The sequence below is a fragment of the Danio aesculapii genome, chromosome 13, assembly GCF_903798145.1.
Source record: "Danio aesculapii chromosome 13, fDanAes4.1, whole genome shotgun sequence".
NCBI lineage: Eukaryota > Metazoa > Chordata > Actinopteri > Cypriniformes > Danionidae > Danio > Danio aesculapii.
The window spans coordinates 15,838,333-15,855,610 of NC_079447.1; the positions used below are offsets into that span (position 1 = coordinate 15,838,333).

General features: G+C 36.1%; 2 protein-coding genes across 2 annotated transcripts in view; both read left to right on the forward strand.

Annotated features, from left to right (window-relative positions):
- The first annotated feature begins 694 nt into the window (after positions 1-694).
- On the forward strand, positions 695-12,225 carry snapc1b (small nuclear RNA activating complex, polypeptide 1b). Its single transcript, XM_056470846.1, has 10 exons — positions 695-927; positions 2,388-2,547; positions 3,674-3,814; positions 4,700-4,807; positions 5,026-5,175; positions 6,270-6,314; positions 6,484-6,546; positions 11,280-11,412; positions 11,493-11,558; positions 11,679-12,225. Exons 1-10 carry the CDS (start codon positions 797-799, stop codon positions 11,732-11,734), a joined length of 1,053 nt encoding a protein of 350 aa, XP_056326821.1. The 5' UTR covers positions 695-796; the 3' UTR covers positions 11,735-12,225.
- A 1,279-nt stretch (positions 12,226-13,504) lies between these two features.
- The window catches only part of syt16 (synaptotagmin XVI), a 40,675-nt gene continuing 36,901 nt past the window's right edge, over positions 13,505-17,278 (forward strand). The window contains exon 1 of the mRNA XM_056471185.1: positions 13,505-13,723. Within this exon, the coding sequence (XP_056327160.1) occupies positions 13,711-13,723 (13 nt within the window). The 5' untranslated portion in view covers positions 13,505-13,710. The remainder of the gene's footprint in view (positions 13,724-17,278) is intronic.

Here is a 17,278-nt window from a genome sequence, read left to right on the forward strand (position 1 = left end):
ACGCAAAGTCACCTCATGTGTTGGTGCCACAATCTGCTTTAATTTCACCTTTTAATTTCACATTTAATTCCGCTGAAGTTTTGGTAAAATAATGTCTTCCATCACATAGTCAGTAGAATTAAAGTCACAAAAGAGCGTTAGTAAAAATGTTAATACCGCGCGTGCGCGCGCGCGTGCGTGTGTGTGTGTGTGCGTGTGCGTGTGTGTGTGTGTGTGTGTGTGAATGAAAATATAAATGTCAGCTATTTAAGTAAATGTGCTTTCAGTGTTTATTTACACAAATAATTTCTTATGGTTTAGGTTACACCTAAAGATAGTTTTTTTAATAATATAATATAATAATAATAATAATAATAATAATAATAATAACAACAACAACAACAACAACAACAACAACAACAACAACAGGGCAGAAAAAAATTTAAAAACTGCCTGTACATTTTGTAATATTCTGGTACACAGAACACAAACACTGTTGTGAAGAATTAGTGAAAGGTGGAGTTATAAGCAGTTGTTCAATGATATTTAGCATAAAAATATGAAGTATTAAATATATTTTGCCCTTTATCTACATCATTATAATGTACCACATATTACAATCTTTAATATGTTTATCAGCCTCTAACAACAACGGCCAGTTCTCATACAGCCGAAACGCTAGATGGCGATAGACATTCATGCTTTTCTCATGAGCTTCTCTAGAAGCATGTGAGAAAACAACACAAGTCTTACTTTTAACCCGATTTTATGCATTTTTAAAGAAGCAATGAAGTCTTTGTGATGATTAAATATCAGGATGGAGCATTTCAGGGAAGTGGTAAAAACAGACATTGAAACACTGCTTGATCGTTTTCAGGCGGCCGAGTCAGTTCGGTACGAGCAGTTTCTGGAGATCTGGAAGGACATGGATTTCAGTACCGTATTCTTGTGAGTTTATTATTGATGCTAGTCATTGTATTATAAGCATGTGCCGGTTTAAGATTCCAATGGTATGATAACCTTGGATACAAATATCACGGTTTAAACCAACAAACACATTTACGTTGTAGTGATGTCTGCAACGCAGCCACTTACATGCTCGCTACATTGTTACAACGTAGAAAGACGTGAGAAGGCTGTAGCAACGTTGTCGTGTGACATTCAGCAACCGTGAGACGACGTTCTTGCTACATGTATTGTTTTTTCCTAGTAGTTTATCAATACTGCCTAGAATACAGGATAAGCAGTAATACTTTTGCAGTATTGCTTCGTAGTAAATATTGTTTATTCATTTTTCTTTTTTTAATTTAACAACTGCATGTGTAAACTTTGAAGTGTAAAAATGCCACACAAATTAATATAATCAAAATTATATTAATTTTATTTTTTATTATATATTTCACATCATTTAATACATACAGTACACATCTAATTAAAAGCAAACAGTATATAAAGTTTAGATTATATTAGATACTTAACTATATTTAATTAAACTAAAGGGGTAGGTTAAATTAAAGTGCCAATTGAGAAGGTAAACAAACAAGAAAGCATTAAAATATGAACAACTAAATAAATAAAAATGCACACACTACATTGAAGCTCTGGACTGGAGAATACAGCAGACCGGGGAGCGCAGCCGAAGACCAGGTGTAGTTGTTGGTACGGAGAAAGCAGTCAGAGAAAGAAACCCAACAGAGAAGCCAGTTCACAGATGGATCCACATGAAAATATGCAGTGAACAAGAGAATCAGATCAGAGCTTGAAATAACAGGACTACACAAATGACCACTGATGTCTTATTTAGCAAAAAGAAATAAAGCAAAACTCACGTCTCCTCGGTGGTTGTTAAATGCGATGCCCAACTGTCTGTTGAAAATTAAACGTATCAATTTGATGACAAGTAAATGTACAGTGGTCATCCGTGCTGGCTAAGCACAACCTAAAGCAACGGCTGTTAAAATTGCAACATTATGACCACCATTTTGACAACCTTCAGCAACAACGTAGATCCTACGTAGATACGTTGTAGGAAGGTCACTACGTTGAGGCAACGTTGTGTGTTAGTTGGGTATCTACCAATCTGTATTAGAAAATTCAGTGCTTGTGGCTGATCAACAACAATTCATGACCGATTGAATGTAAATATGATTATTACCCTGTTTTACTATGTTATTACTGTGTTTAGTGTTTAAAATTACACATGGGCCACATGAAAAATAATAAATGCAACATACATATTTTCAGTTTTACACGAATTCCAAATTACATATAATTATAACCTTGTATTCAATTTACTAGAATATATCCACATTTTTTGTTTGAAACACTTTCCATATCATGTATTTTGATTGTTAACTATTGTTGGTATTTTTATTTTTCACTGTTTATTTCTATTTTTTTCTCTGCAGTGGTAAACAAGAGCAGAGAGAGAAAAGGACTTTTGCTCGTCTGGTTCTGTCTGTAGCGTATCAGTATTTCTTCCCTCCATACACTTTCCAGATCAGAGTCGGGGCCCTTTATCTGCTGTATGGGCTCTTCAACACACAGCTCGCCACTCCCAGAGAGAAGGTGTGCTATCATTCTAGTCATCTTTATTAGCCTTCTGGATTTCTGTTTGTCTCAGGGTTTCTGTTTACCAAAATAGTTTTTTTAATTACTAGAGCCTGGGGTTATTCACTAATGCATCATTGTCATCCATTGTAAACATTGTAATGTCTTAACCCTTGTGTGCTGTTGGAGATGTTTTCATTCACTCTAGGCTGATTTTAAGTCTCAATTTGGCTTCAAATTTCTCAGTGTTTCAGCAAATGGAACAGTTTTTGGTGGCAAATCTTATTTTGACACATTTTTGGGGCGAATGCTTGGAAAATCTTAACAAATTCAACAATACGCTCTGTGCAAATTTACTATCCGTTCATTATGTTGGTGGCTGTTTTTGCCCCGTTGACTTCCATTATAATTATTTTTATTTTTAAGCTATTACACTGTGTAATCATACATTCTTGATTTTTGTTGTTTCTCCTAGTTGGGAAGAAGTAAAGATTTCAATTTTTATTGTTGATCATCAGTGGCAGTGCAAAAAAGCTTGATCTTCGACTTCTATATGGATTATTGTGTGTGTGTGTGTTTGTGTAAGGGAGAGACCTTTGTGCACTTATCTTGATATGTCTGAGAAAATCAAAATAAGCACTTAAGCTCTCAGAACATAGTAAACATAGTAAGTGTATTTATGCACTCACACTACAATCTGCTGTTTTACTCTATAGAACTCCATATAAAAGCCAGAAACGTTTTTAAAGCATTTAAACGTCTGAAGCATTAATAGTGCCAACTGATGATCAACGGTAAAAATTACACATTTCCCAACAGGGAAAACCATCAACAATCAAGAATGCATGAGTATATGGTGTCAAGGCTTTGCATTCAAAAAATGTCATTATAACAGAAGTCAATGGAGTAAAAACAGCCACCAACTTAACGAAAGAGAAGTCAATTTGAACAATACATGAGGTTTAAACGTAAAAATGTGTGTGTTTTTTGAGCTTACCAATTATCATTGCAAACACAAAGCAACATTTGAAGAATTAAAATACTCTTGATTTGACATGAAAGGAGAATTAAATGATGATGGGAGTTTAAGTTTTGCATTTAAATGTAACTCATGCTGTGCTTTTGTGCATATTCTTCTTTGTAGATCCGCATCGCTCTGAAAGACTGGAAGGATGCTATGCAGTTTGAGAGGGATGCAATGAACTCTCAACATTATGATGTTACATATGTCTTTAGAAAGCTCCTGTCAGAAAAAGCTTTCCACTTTACGGCTATGCCAAACCTGGTAAGTTGCAAAGCCTTCGGGTTTATGCATACACACTGTCAAGTGTAAAAAATTGAATAAATTACACAACATTTCACCCAGAAAACATTTTCGACCTCATTTAAGCCTGTATTTATTGTTGTCCTTCTGAAATTGATGAAAATTCATCTTAACTCCAGATATAAACAGCATCCAACCAACATTTTACTTTGGCCTGAGTAATTAGTAGTCTGGTAGTTTGATCATTGCTTATTAGTGTATGATTTCTCTGTAAACCATTTACAAAGTTGGCAACCTTTGGATGCATAGTGTTTTAAAATCAGTTAGAATAAATGCCAATATGAACCAGATCATATGGAATGGGTACAGTGTTTTTAAAGGTGACCTATTATGAAGAAATAAAATAAGTCCTTAGAGGGTGTATGTGAAGTCTCAGGTCAAAATACACCACAGATCATTTATTATAACTCTTTGAAATTACCTCTTTTAGGCTTTGATCCAGATTGGTGACTGTTGCTTTAAATTCAAATTCAGAGGGCGGAGCTACAAAGCCTGTGCCTCAGTGAGATAGTCACTAATGGGTGGGGCTTCCCCCTACTGATGACATATACAAAGGGAGATTGTCAATCAAAGTGTTTCTGTGGACTGTTTTTATCAATAGTGACTATATAAAATAGAATTAATTAATTTTTACCATTAGAGGCTGGATAATTTCACAGAATGTTGCCACAAAGCTGTGTTGAAACCCTTATGAAAGTGATTTTTACATAATAGGTCCCCTTTAAATGTTGCCATCATAGGGCAATATATTTTTATTGTGCTGTGTTGTTCAGGTTAATCCATGTAAACAGATTTAACCTGATGTTTGCAAACTCTGCAGGTGTTATTTATTGTGCATATTTACAGCTTTGTTCTAGGGAAAAGAAGAAAGATGGGAAGAGGAAAGATGTCTGTGAAGAATTTGTTGATCCACCGTCACGTCCACAGCAGCTTGTCAACACTGACCTGCTAGAGGTGAGTCAAGGCAGCAACATTAAAATGAATTAAAAATGCATTGCTAAAACATGTTTCATTAAAGGTCCAGACTGTAGAAATTGTATTTAATTTGTGATATTTAAAGGTTTTTGAATGCAACGTATTTGACAGTGCCATTATTGTAAAAAAAAAGTGTAAATTGCTTGAAAATGTAGGAGATTTTAAAGTGGTTAACATGCAGTTTTTCTGCTCCTCAGGAAATTACAAATATCCACACACATTATGAGGGTTTGAAGAAAGCCGTATTCACAGAACCGGATCCAAACATGGACCTCATCCAACAAAACCTGGTTCCCAAACTAAGCAGTGCCATCATTACCTTTTCAACCTGGCAGAAGCATCGCACGGTGAGTATTTTGCTGGATTCCTTCATTGATTTATTTTCTTTTCAGCTCAGTCCCTTTTTTTTAATCTGGGGTTCCCACAATGGAATGAACCGCAAACTTATCCAGCATATGTTTTATTCAGTAGATGGCCTTCCAGCTGCAACCCATCTCTGGGAAACATCCATACACTCATTTTAACATACCTTACTGCATGATATCTTGATGGGTTCTGTGAATGACGCCAATGTTCACTCCAGGAAGAAAATGAATAAAAATACACTTAAATTAAATAAATCAATAAAATAAATCCAATAAAATAAATCCAATAAAATAAATCCAGAGGAAAAAGATGAATGAAAGCAAAAACAAGAACAAAACAAAAATCCTTATTCTCTGTTGAGAATAAAGGGCCTACGACTTACAATATACATAAGTCAGTTTAAGCGTGCTGCTGTTTGTATGACCCAGCCTTTTATACAGTACTCAAGCCTGTGAATACAGGTGTGCCTTTAATGTTTTAAGCTATCAATGTTTGATATAGGGCAACGTGGTTGGCGGTTTATTCCACTGTGGCGACCCCAGATTAATAAAGGGACTAAGCCGAAAAGAAAATGAATGAATGTTTGATATACTTGAGTATATCTCAAAAATTATTAATACAGAGAAGAAATCCCTATGAGCAAAGCAATAATCAAAGTTTGATATACTTGAATATATCTATATATATAGATATATATAGAATATATATATATATATATATATATATATATATATAGACAATACACAAAAGTATTAAGTTTTTAACAAGAATTGGGAGAAATCTTAATTTAACAACACAATAGAGTGATTTATGCTTTCACAGGATTAAGTTGCATTTAATATATTAATATAGTAAATGGCGTTAATAAAGTTACAGATTTAAACATGTATCAATATGTCACACTCACTGTTGTTATTGTATGTAGCTTTTTTGTGCTAATTACTAATCTATTTAGAAAAATTTCATCCCAAAAAACAAATTTTAGTCTATATCTGCATCAGTTTTGGCACAAAATCCTGATTACGCATAGAGCTTGTTTGTCAATGACTGTCTTGCGCAATTTTATTTTTTCTAGAAATTTGAAGAGCAGGATCCTGGAGAAGGACCTTCGAATCAAGAAGTAAGAGACTGAGATTAAAATTCTTCTTCATTTGTGTCTCTTTAATTAAAAATAGTGCTTCATTACCTACTGCAGCAATGCAGAAAGTATTGGAGTGATGTTGCAGTACTTTTGTTTTACCACATGGTTGTGATATTATCTGTGTTTTCTCTCTGTCTCTTTCCTAAAGAGCTCCAGCAGAGCCCAGCTGTTAGCATCAATCAAATCTAAATCATACGGACAAGTTGTGGAGGTAACATAAATGCATAAAATAAATCTGATTTAAAACATTGACATAGCCTTTACAATGTCCCGGTTATACTGTTTTTTAAGGTTGACAGTTCACATGATTTGGAGGTCTCCTACAATTGGTTTACATCCATCTAAGCTCAGTAAACAGTTTAATTCCTCAATATATATATTTCAGCATCAGCTCTTTTCTCAAACAGTTTGAGAATCCAGTTTCATTAACAATAATCATATTTTGTAGAGTGAAAAATGTAAATTCATAATAATCTATTAAACTTGATCTTTTGGCAGCCTTACCAAGATATCTTAAAGAGCCCATATTATGGGTTTTTGAAAATGCCCTTCCATGTAGTGTGTAACACAGCTCTAAGTGAAGTGAAATATCCAGCTAAGGCTTAAATCTGTAAGTGTACAGTGTTTAAAACTATTGATTCATCTATAAAAGAGTCGACTCATAGTGCTTCAAACGAGTCGCCTTGATAACGAGTCATTAGGTGTTTCGCGATGACGCAGCCACGAAACACAAGCCTCGCCAGTAGTTACGCGCGCAAACCAGGGAGATTTGAAACCTGCGGCCCCGCCCACTAACACAGAAAAAACACTAGACACACACACACAGACACCGCCGGTCCAATGAAGTCACGCTGTGCTCAGATGGATAATATTGACAGTCTCTACCCAAAGATGAGTTGTTAACCTGGTACAGTACACGCGGTTACTCTTTATATTCTCTTATCACATGTAAGCCACGTTAAAAACGCGACGCGTGCCGCTTTGTTTACGGATTTAACGTTAAAGGCTTTTGTGAGCTCGCGTTCCACTGCCGTTTGTCGTTGCTATGGCGATCGTGTGTGTGTGTGTGTGTGTGTGTGTGTGTGTGTGTGTGAGAGAGAGAGAGAGAGAGAGAGAGAGAGAGAGAGAGAGAGACTCGCGTCGCTTTCCCTAGTTCTTCTGAGGAGCGTTGTGTGTGTGTGTGAGAGAGAGAGAAAGAGAGAGAGAGAGACTCGCGTCGCTTTCCCTAGTTTTTCTGAGGAGCATTGTGTGTGTGTCTGAGAGAGAGAGAGAGAGAGAGAGAGAGAGAGACTCGCGTCGCTTTCCCTAGTTCTTCTGAGGAGCGTTGTGTGTGTGTGTGAGAGAGAGAGAGGGAGAGGGAGAGAGAGAGACTCGCGTCGATCTCCCCAGTTCTTCTGAGGAGGGTTGTGTGTGTGTGTGTGTGTGTGTGAAAAAAGCCTTACACTATGAAGCGCGTGTGCACTGTGACTACTTTTATATAGTTGATTACCAGCTGGGCATTTCACTCTGTCTCGTGCTGAAGCCTGTCACTGTCGACCAATCGCAGCAGGCTGTCATCGGTCCAATCAGCGCAGATTAGCTTCGCGCTGAGGAGGGGGTTGGGAACAAATGAATCGCTGAACGATTCATATGGGAGTCGTTGGGATAATTAGGTAAAAATAAATGCAGATTATAAGACCATCAAAGTGTTTTATGACCTTGCATGCATATTAGACTGTTGTTGGAGACCCTTACAACCTAAATATGACCCTATTTCATGTATAATATGGGCTCTTTAACAGAGAAGGGCATAGGGATGAGCCCTTCCGAATGAAATCTAACTGAAGACTGAAGTGGTTAGGAGGACGATAAGTGGTGGTGGGATGCTGGAAAAATGTTTCAGTTGACACAGTGCAGTGGCTGCTCCTCATATACCCATATGATAATGATTGACACACCTGAATGATTAGGCTCCTCCCGAACCTACCGCGTGAATTTATTAAGTTCATAAACGGTTAAATTGCACATTTTGTGGGCAAATTATTCGACACACTGACTACGTTTACATGAACATCGGTAATCAAATGATTTGCCTTATTCTGAACAAGACAATAACACGATTAAGGTGTTTACATGAGTTGTATTTTGAATGTTCCTGTCATGCTCCTGTTTTACATGTTATAGTACATAGTTTGGGCGATGTGGTAGCGCAGTGGGTAGCACTGTCGCCTCCCAGCAAGAAGGTCACTGGTTCGAGCCTCGCCTGGTTAGTTGGCATTTCTGTGTGAAGTTTGCATGTTCTCGCCGTGTTTACATGGGTTTCTTCTGGGAGCTCACACAAGTCCAAAGACATGGGCTAGAGGTGAATTGGGTAAGCTAAAATTGTCCGTAGTGAATGAGTGTGTATGGATGTTTCCCAGTGATGGGTTGCAGCTAGAAGGGCATCCGCTGCGTAAAAAAACATAGGCTGGATAAGTTAGCAGTTCATTCCCCTAGATTAATAAAAGGACTAAGCCGAAAAGAAAATGAATGATTGAGTACATAGTTTGATTAACGTCATAATGTCACCATTCGAGGCTAGTTTCCTCCGGTGTTTCACACAACAGTTGGTGTTCTTCATGGCAACATATGTGATTTTACAAATTCTCAAGCAACACTTTCCGCCATTTCATTCCCTAACTTTTCACTCATGCACCCAAAGACAAAGTCACTTCAAAGTCAAAGCACTTTATGATGTCCAGTAGGGCTGCTCGATTATGGTAAAAATCATAATCACGATTATTTTGGTCAGAATTGTAATCAAGATTATTTAAAACGATTATCAATTAAAGTCAAAATTATTCGCCCTCCTGTGAATTTTTTTTTCTTAAATATTTGCCAATTGATGTTTAACAGAGCAAGGAATTGCTCGCCGTATTTTCTATATTATTTTACTATATTTTGAAACCTATTTTAAGGTCAAAATTATTAGCCCCCTTAAGCTATATATATATATATATATATATATATATATATATATATATATATATATATATATATATATATATATATATATATATATATTGATTGTCTGCAGAAGAAACTACTGTTAAACAATAACTTGCTTAATTTCCTTTATTAAGCCTTTGAATGTCATTTTAAGCTGAATACTAGTATCTTGAAAAATATCTAGTAAAATATTATTTACTGTCATCATAGCAAAGATAAAAGAAATCAGTTATTAGAAATTAGTTATTAAAACTATTATGTTTAGAAATGGGTTGAAAAAATATCTTCTTTCCATTAAACAGAAATTGGGGGGGGGTCACTTATAATTAAGGGGGGCTTATAATACTGACTTCAACTGTATACATACAGTTTTTTTCCTCCCTGTAAATAAATACAATAGAACAAAAATATGAAACAAACTGCTTTAAGCGTCTTCACTGTAAAAAAACTTTAATTACAGCTACAAAAGTCCTTCAGTCAAGAGCAGTGAGGGATTTTGTCCTTTTTGTTTGATTAATGATAAAAACATTCAGCTGCAGAAATATAGCGCGCTGTCACTTTAAGAGCAGTACGGTTCTGATTAATGGTTTCACTTTCACATGTCCTTTGATTCCCAACTTGTTTGTTTATTACACAAATGAGGGTTAATGAATAATCACTAAATGCCACTTTTTGACACAAATTTGCATGTATTTGACCATTAAAGCGCTTGCATAACATGGCGTTAGATGTGTGTGCTCTGCTCGTTTCCAAGGCTAAGCGTGCACACACAACAGCATGCGAGCTCTTTTACACTTTTAAAAACATAAATGATTCGAATGTACATCAATGAATGATGCGCATCCCATGCTGCAAACGTTACATTACAGTGCACGCTTTTAGTAATATTCACGTGAATCTGAGCTTTGCAGAGCAACAAATGTGGGCAACTGGAAAGGGGACGGTATATTATGCAATAATCGTTTTATCTCGATTAATGTTTTTTTTATAATTGTTAGAAGCCAAAATCGAAACTGAATTTCGATTAATTGCACAGCTCTAATGTCCATTTCATCCAGAATTCTCAGCATGTATTGTAATGTGTGTATTTATATAGCATGTTTATCTTGTATGGCCATACACCCAATGCACTTCACAATCATGAGGGGAGGGGTCTCGCCACACCACCACCAGTGTGCAGCATCCACTTGGAAGAAACAACGACAGCTACAGGACAATGGCGCCAGTGCGCTCACCACACACCAGCTATTGGTAGAGTGGAGAGACAGTGATAGAGCCAATTTGGTGGATTGGTATGATGGGTAGGGGCCAATGGAGAAAATTTGGCCAGGACACCGGGATTACACCCCTACTCTTTACGAGAAGTGCCATGGGATTTTTAATGACCACAGAGAGTCCTGGACCTTGGTTTAACGTCTCATCCGCAAGATGGCGCTCACTGACAGTTTGGTGACCCCTTTACTATATTGGGGCATTAGGACTCACACAGACCACAGGTTGATCGCCCCCTGCTGGCTTCACCAACACTACCTTCAACAGCAGCCTAGTTTTCTCATGTGGTCTCGCATCCAGGTAATGACCAGGCTCAGTCCTGCTTAGCTTCAGTGAGTAACTGGTCTTGGGCTGCAGGGTGATATGGCTGTGGCATAGTCAACATAGTCTTTGTTTCCTGCTAGCACCAAAAATGTTCTCTCTTTCTTGAAGCCATTCTCATTTGTTTGTCTTTTCTCATTCTCCTTGTTTGTTATGCAGCGAAAAGTACTGCTCGATGGTAATAGTTTGATTAAGGTGTTTACATGACTGTACTGCACTTCGGCATACTCCACATATCTTAATTTGACTTTAGTCCGATTAATGTAATCAAAAACTCTGTTTACATGGTAGTCTCTTAATCAGAGTATTGTCTTAATCATATTAAAATCAGAATACTAGTGTCCATGTAAACGTTCTCACTGTTTTCAATGATTTCTACATTAGGCTTCCAAGTCCCGACGTCACAGGCAAACAGAGTTGATCCCTGCAGCTGGAGCAGAGCTGGAGCACAATGCGTCACCAAAAAAGAAAAGCTCATCACTCAAAGCAAGAACTCATTTACGCTTTAAGGCTCAGGGTAAGTCCCTTCAAGCCAAAATAACTCGCAGGGTGCAGTTTATTAATATTGATAAATTTATCACAATTTCTGTATTGTAGGAAATAAGAGTGAGGACACAACGAGGATGTGGTGTTTGAGTTCAGTCAAAGAAGAGAAAGCATCAAGTAAGCAAACAGAGGTTTTTGGATTTGGCCTTGTTGCACAGACTGAGTGTGTCCTAAATTCATGCAAGACTGTTTAATGCAAGAGCTTCCCTTTTTTGACTGTTCATTTCACTTCTGCAGGAAAACCGGTGAAAAGATTCAACTGGAAACCTGAAGGTAGCAGCGATCCCACTTAACGTTAAGCCCCGCCATCTGGACTGGATGTGATTGGCGGGCCGCCCAGTGTTAAAAGCTAGTGTGATTTGTTCCTCGAGCTCCAGTTTCATTTGATTTGTTTTAATCTAATTTTACACTTTTCTGCTCTTGGGTTAAAAGGGCAGTAAATGGACTTTACTTTTATTTATTAGGCAACACGTGACATTTTTAAGACTGGTCTTTTAATATTTGCACAGTTTTGTATTTTAAAACTTTGTATTAGATTACAGTTTCATAAAAAAAATTGTCAGAACAATTGGGCATTTGCTGTTTTTATTGTTATATTAGATTAAAATAACTGTTGCTGTTGTGGTTTTAAATGTTAACAAAGGTTCAGCAGCGGGACTATGCCTCACTTTGCCTCCTTGACCAATCACCTACTCCCTAAAACTTATTTAGGGCGGACCAGCTCTCTAGCCCTCTTCTTCTCATTTTTTCTAACCCAACCCTCCCTTCAGGGGCCGGCCGCTCACAACTCTCCCCCCCCTCTCTTTCACTTTTTATATTGCATTAGATGTGGCCTGGCAGCATGACTCTGCCCTGCCGCGCACAAAACCCCCACCCCTCTTCACTTTCTAGATCGCATCAGATATGGCCTGACTACTTGTCACCCAGTCCGCCCCTGCCTACCTCCCTTTATTTCCTTGCTTCCCATTAACAATCCGATAGCCCTCTCTTCCCTCCTAGGTTGAAACGGGGGGTCCAATCACTTTGCCTAAATATTATAGAGATGGTACCCCCCCTCTGAGTCTCTGGGCATCATCATAGGCCGCCCAATCAACCGACCCACCTGTTCACTGTATATCCTCTTACTTCCCTTCCCCTTCATCCCACTATCCCCTTACCTTCTCTTTCATCCCTACAATAAAGTCTAGCTGAAAGTGTGGCATGGTCCATGCTGGTGAAATTGATTTTATCATTCAGAAGTTTGCATTTCATCACTTAACTTTTTGTTGTATATGTGCCAACTAATAGATCTCTGGCGGACCGAGTGAGTTGTGTGGTCTTTTCTATGCATGTGGTCTCGTTCTTTCTAATCTGAAGGTTTTATTGATGTGCTCATTCAGCTGCTTGATTTAATCAATATCTTGTATCACTTCCAATCCTGGCTTTTCTCTCCCTCGCTCTTTCACTCCTCAGCCGAAGTGTGATGATTTAGGTCTGCAGTATTGTCAGGACTGATTCTGTTTGCACCTAATAGGCCGTAGCTTTTAAGAGGAATTCAATATATCTAAATCATATTGCCTGATTGCACATAAAGAAATGATTTATTGTTCTATGCAAGCTGGAGTTGGGACATTCAGCATTGGAAGTATTTTATGTATTGTTGATATACATAAAAATTATATATAAATATTTTAATTGAAATAAAAATTACAGCTTGAAACTTTTATTTCTGATATAAAAGTTTATATAAGTCAAAATTTTCTTCTCAGTCTTGATATTTGCTCACAATTCTACTTGTAAATGCAATATGACATGCAATGCAATATGAAATATTTGTTTACTTGATCGTCATATTTCATTATGTTTGATTATTTTAACATCAAATAATAATTTAACAACATTTTTAAAATATAACATGGTAGAATGTTTAAAAGAAAGAAAATAATGCGAACTAAAACATCTCATGGGCAAAAAAGTGACCGAATTTGAAGAAAACTCCATTTATATATTTGAAAACGCACAGCATGTCACTGGTGCAGAGCATAGAGAGCGCGCTGCGCGTTCTCGTTCACATGGCCGCGTACCCGACCCGTGTGTGTTGTTGCTCGTGAAAACAGTGCGTCCGGTGGGCTTTTCTGTTGCAGGTTTGTCAGGGGCAACCGGGGTCATACGACCCGGTTATCGTTACCAGCCCTTTTAGATTCCCCAGTGGTTTATACTTATGAAGATATCAATCAATATCCATCAATAGGGCGGGTGACTGACGCCGCGGGTTCAGTGCAACGCGACCATGGCATCAGATAGTAAGTATCGCGTGGTTTTAACGAAATTGGAACATTCATTTTTGATCAAATTTTGTTGTACACAGTAAGGGTTTGTTTATTGTAGCGCCTTTCCGATTTTGCGGCAGTGCTGTGCGATATGTTTTCCCAGCATCATTATCATCATTCCCATCACCCAGGGTCCATCTCTTCTACTGTAAATGACATTATAACAACTGACATGTTATTCAGACCCTTGAAAACACGCCTGGAGAATTCCATGCGATGTTTATATAATCCGTGACCTGTTTTTGCTAGTGCTGCTGTTTATATGCTCACCTGCTGATTGTTTATTACTTTTCAAATGAGTTTTAAAAACGTTTATTGTTCAAATATTATTATTTATTTTTTGTCATTGTAGTTTTATAGTTGACAATATAATGATCGTGTCTCTTTAAATACCTTTATAATATATTAGGGTTGTGCTTTTAAACAAGCACTGTGTTCATACTAGTCTTTTTTGGAAAACATCTTTTGTTGAACTTTTTTGATGTAGGTTTAGCTAGGGTGGCTGTATTTTTCACAAGATGTCAAAAAATGCTTAAAGGGTTAGTTCACCCACTAAAAATGTCATCTTTTATGCTAGCTTCTGCTACCCATTGACTTCCACAGATTTTTTTCCTGCAATTGAAGTCAATGGGTCCCAGCAACCAGCATTTATCAAAATATCTTTTGTGTTCAACTGAAGAAAGAAACTCATAAAGATTTTAAACCACGAGAGAGAGAGAGAGAGAGAGAGAGAGAGAGAGAGAGAGAGAGAGAGAGAGAGAGAGAGAGAGAGAGAGAGAGAGAGAGTAAAAGATGAGATAATTTTCTTCTTTGGGGGGTGAACTATCGCTTCAAGCATATTTGAAGGAGCTTCAGTGCTCATATATATTATATATGTGCATATATAAGTACACCCCTCACAATTCTATCTTATAAATTCATATTTTTAATAGGAAGCTATACAATATTTTTATTTTTTCCCCTCTGAATTTGTTTTCTTTTTTTAAATATTTCCCAAATGATGTTTAACAGAGCAAGGAAATTTTCACAGTATGTCTGATACTATTTTTTTCTATAGAATGTCTTGTTTGTTTTATTTCAGCTAGATTAAAAGTAATTTTTTAATTGTAAAAATTTTAAGCTTTATATTTAAAAATTTAAGCTATATATTTTTTTCGATAGTCTACAGAACAAACCACTGTTATACAATAACTTGCCTATTAATTACCCTAACCTGCCTAGTTAACCTAATTAACCTAGTTAAGCCTTTAAATGTCACTTTAAGCTGTATAGAAGTGTCTTGAAAAAACATCTAGTAAAATATTATTTACTGTCATCATGGCAAAGATAAAATAAATCAGTTATTAGAAATTAGTTATTAAAACTATCATGTTTAGAAATGTGCTGAAAAAAATCTTCTCTTCATTAAACAGAAATTTGGGAAAAAATAAACAGGGGGGCTAAAAATTCAGGGGAGCTAATAATTCTGACTTCAACTGTACATTAGATTAGTCAGTACTGAAGCCAAATCTGGAGCTTATCTAACAGAATGACTTACGATAATGATCCAAAAACTGGTAAACCCAAATTTATATTATAAAATAATATTAAATACAAATTTTACAAAGAGGAAAAATCAAGAGAAGCAAAAAAATTGAAAAATCTAGTTTACATTTTGTAGGTTGTAATTTTTTTTGCAATATTTTGCTTGAATTTAATTGTATTATCTTTCAATTTCTAAATATGTTTAGTGACTAAAATATTATTTTAATAAATATATGTTTAATAAATCTGTTTTGTTTAAATGCACCAAAATACATTGCCTATATTCACAGAAAAATGGCTAAAAATATATTCATTTTCAAAATGGGGTGTACTCAATTATGCTGAGCACTGTATAAATTTGAGATTTTGCATATGACCATATAGAATGTTCCTAAGAATAATATGTCCAATCATGGGAAAAATCCAGTGAAACATCACTTGTTGGTGGCATCTTCAGTTTTCTGAGTTAGCGTTAACAGCATCAATACCATAGTATTTCTTTTTAAAGCAGAATACAGCAAGTGAAATAATCAGAACAAGCATTAATTTAGTTTTTAAACCTTCACCTTCAACTTAAAACAAGATGAAAAAGATGTTAAGTTTTAGTCCGAAGCTGAGGGTCAGAAACATCAAATCCAGAGGTGATTATGATGACACAGCACATTGTGCATTGTTTTTTGCCAACACAAGTGTCGTGTGCATGTATTCATAAAAAAACTGTTGCATTTTCGAGATGTGGGGCAGATCAATGCAGTACTTCTCACCTGTGTGTGCGACTGCTTATACAGTTTGTACATCCCTTATATTAACCTGAATCAGTCAAGCAAAGCATGACTGTGTAGAATGGACCATGCATGTAGTCCTTCAATAGCACAACAAGAACACATTAAAGCTGTCTTTCTATAATGTTCAAATAAATCTTTAGAAAACAGGTTTATTTTTGGACTTACTGATCCTCCAAGTCAGATGTGTTTTAGATCTGTAATGGACAATGCATTACCAAAGTACTCAAAATAGTTTGGTTAATAAATCATTCAAGACATCTATAATTAAATGTACCAAGACGGGAGATCTTAGCCAGACATTGAGAATATTTCACAAGGTCATGTTTCTCCAAGCTAAAATTCCAATGTCGTTAGAATTTTACAGTGGTTTCTGGTTAAACAAATAAACATAATATCAATGCACTGGTGTACATTCAAACAAGAGTCTACTATTGACCTAGTAGCCTGAGTTATAAAAGCCTTTTTTATTATTTATTTATTTTTTGCAACTTTATAAAATCTAAGTGTTCTTATCCTAGCTTTTACCCACTGTAATTTCTAGTTCAAATTAAACAGGTTTAGATAATTAAATCATGTAGTTGTTCCCTTATTTTGAGGATTATTTTATTTAAAAATTAAACATTGCCATGCATAAGGCTTATATGAAAACACACATTTCTAAATCATAAAATCAATAACATTTAAAACCACAACAGCAACAATTCTCTTCACTAATATAAACCCTTCGGAGGGATTAGGGCATAGGGATGAGCCCTTCCGAATGAAATCTAACTAAAGACAGTGATTATAAGGAGGATAAAGGGTGGTGGGATGCAGAATTTTTTAAAGGGGCAGTATGTTTTATTAAAATATCAAAAAAACACTAGAACTGTGTCATATATTTAGCATTATTCCAAATGTTTCAAAGAATGTTCAAATCCATATAAACAAATAATTTTAATTAGTGACGTGGACCGTGTCCTGTATCGCCACGCTAATGAGTTCAATTTTGATGTAAATCTACCTAAATATCAGGTTTGGTTTTTATAGAAAACAGGGAAAGCAGAATGTTCGGGTTAGGCATCATCAAACTATGCATTTGTTTGTTGTGAATACATGAAAATTAAATATTGTGCTTTTAAGAAGATGTTTTTTGCTTACATAATTTTTTAGGTAATATTTAAACAACATGTTAGTCTATTACAATTAGGGGTGTAACGAATCATAACCCACAGTTCGG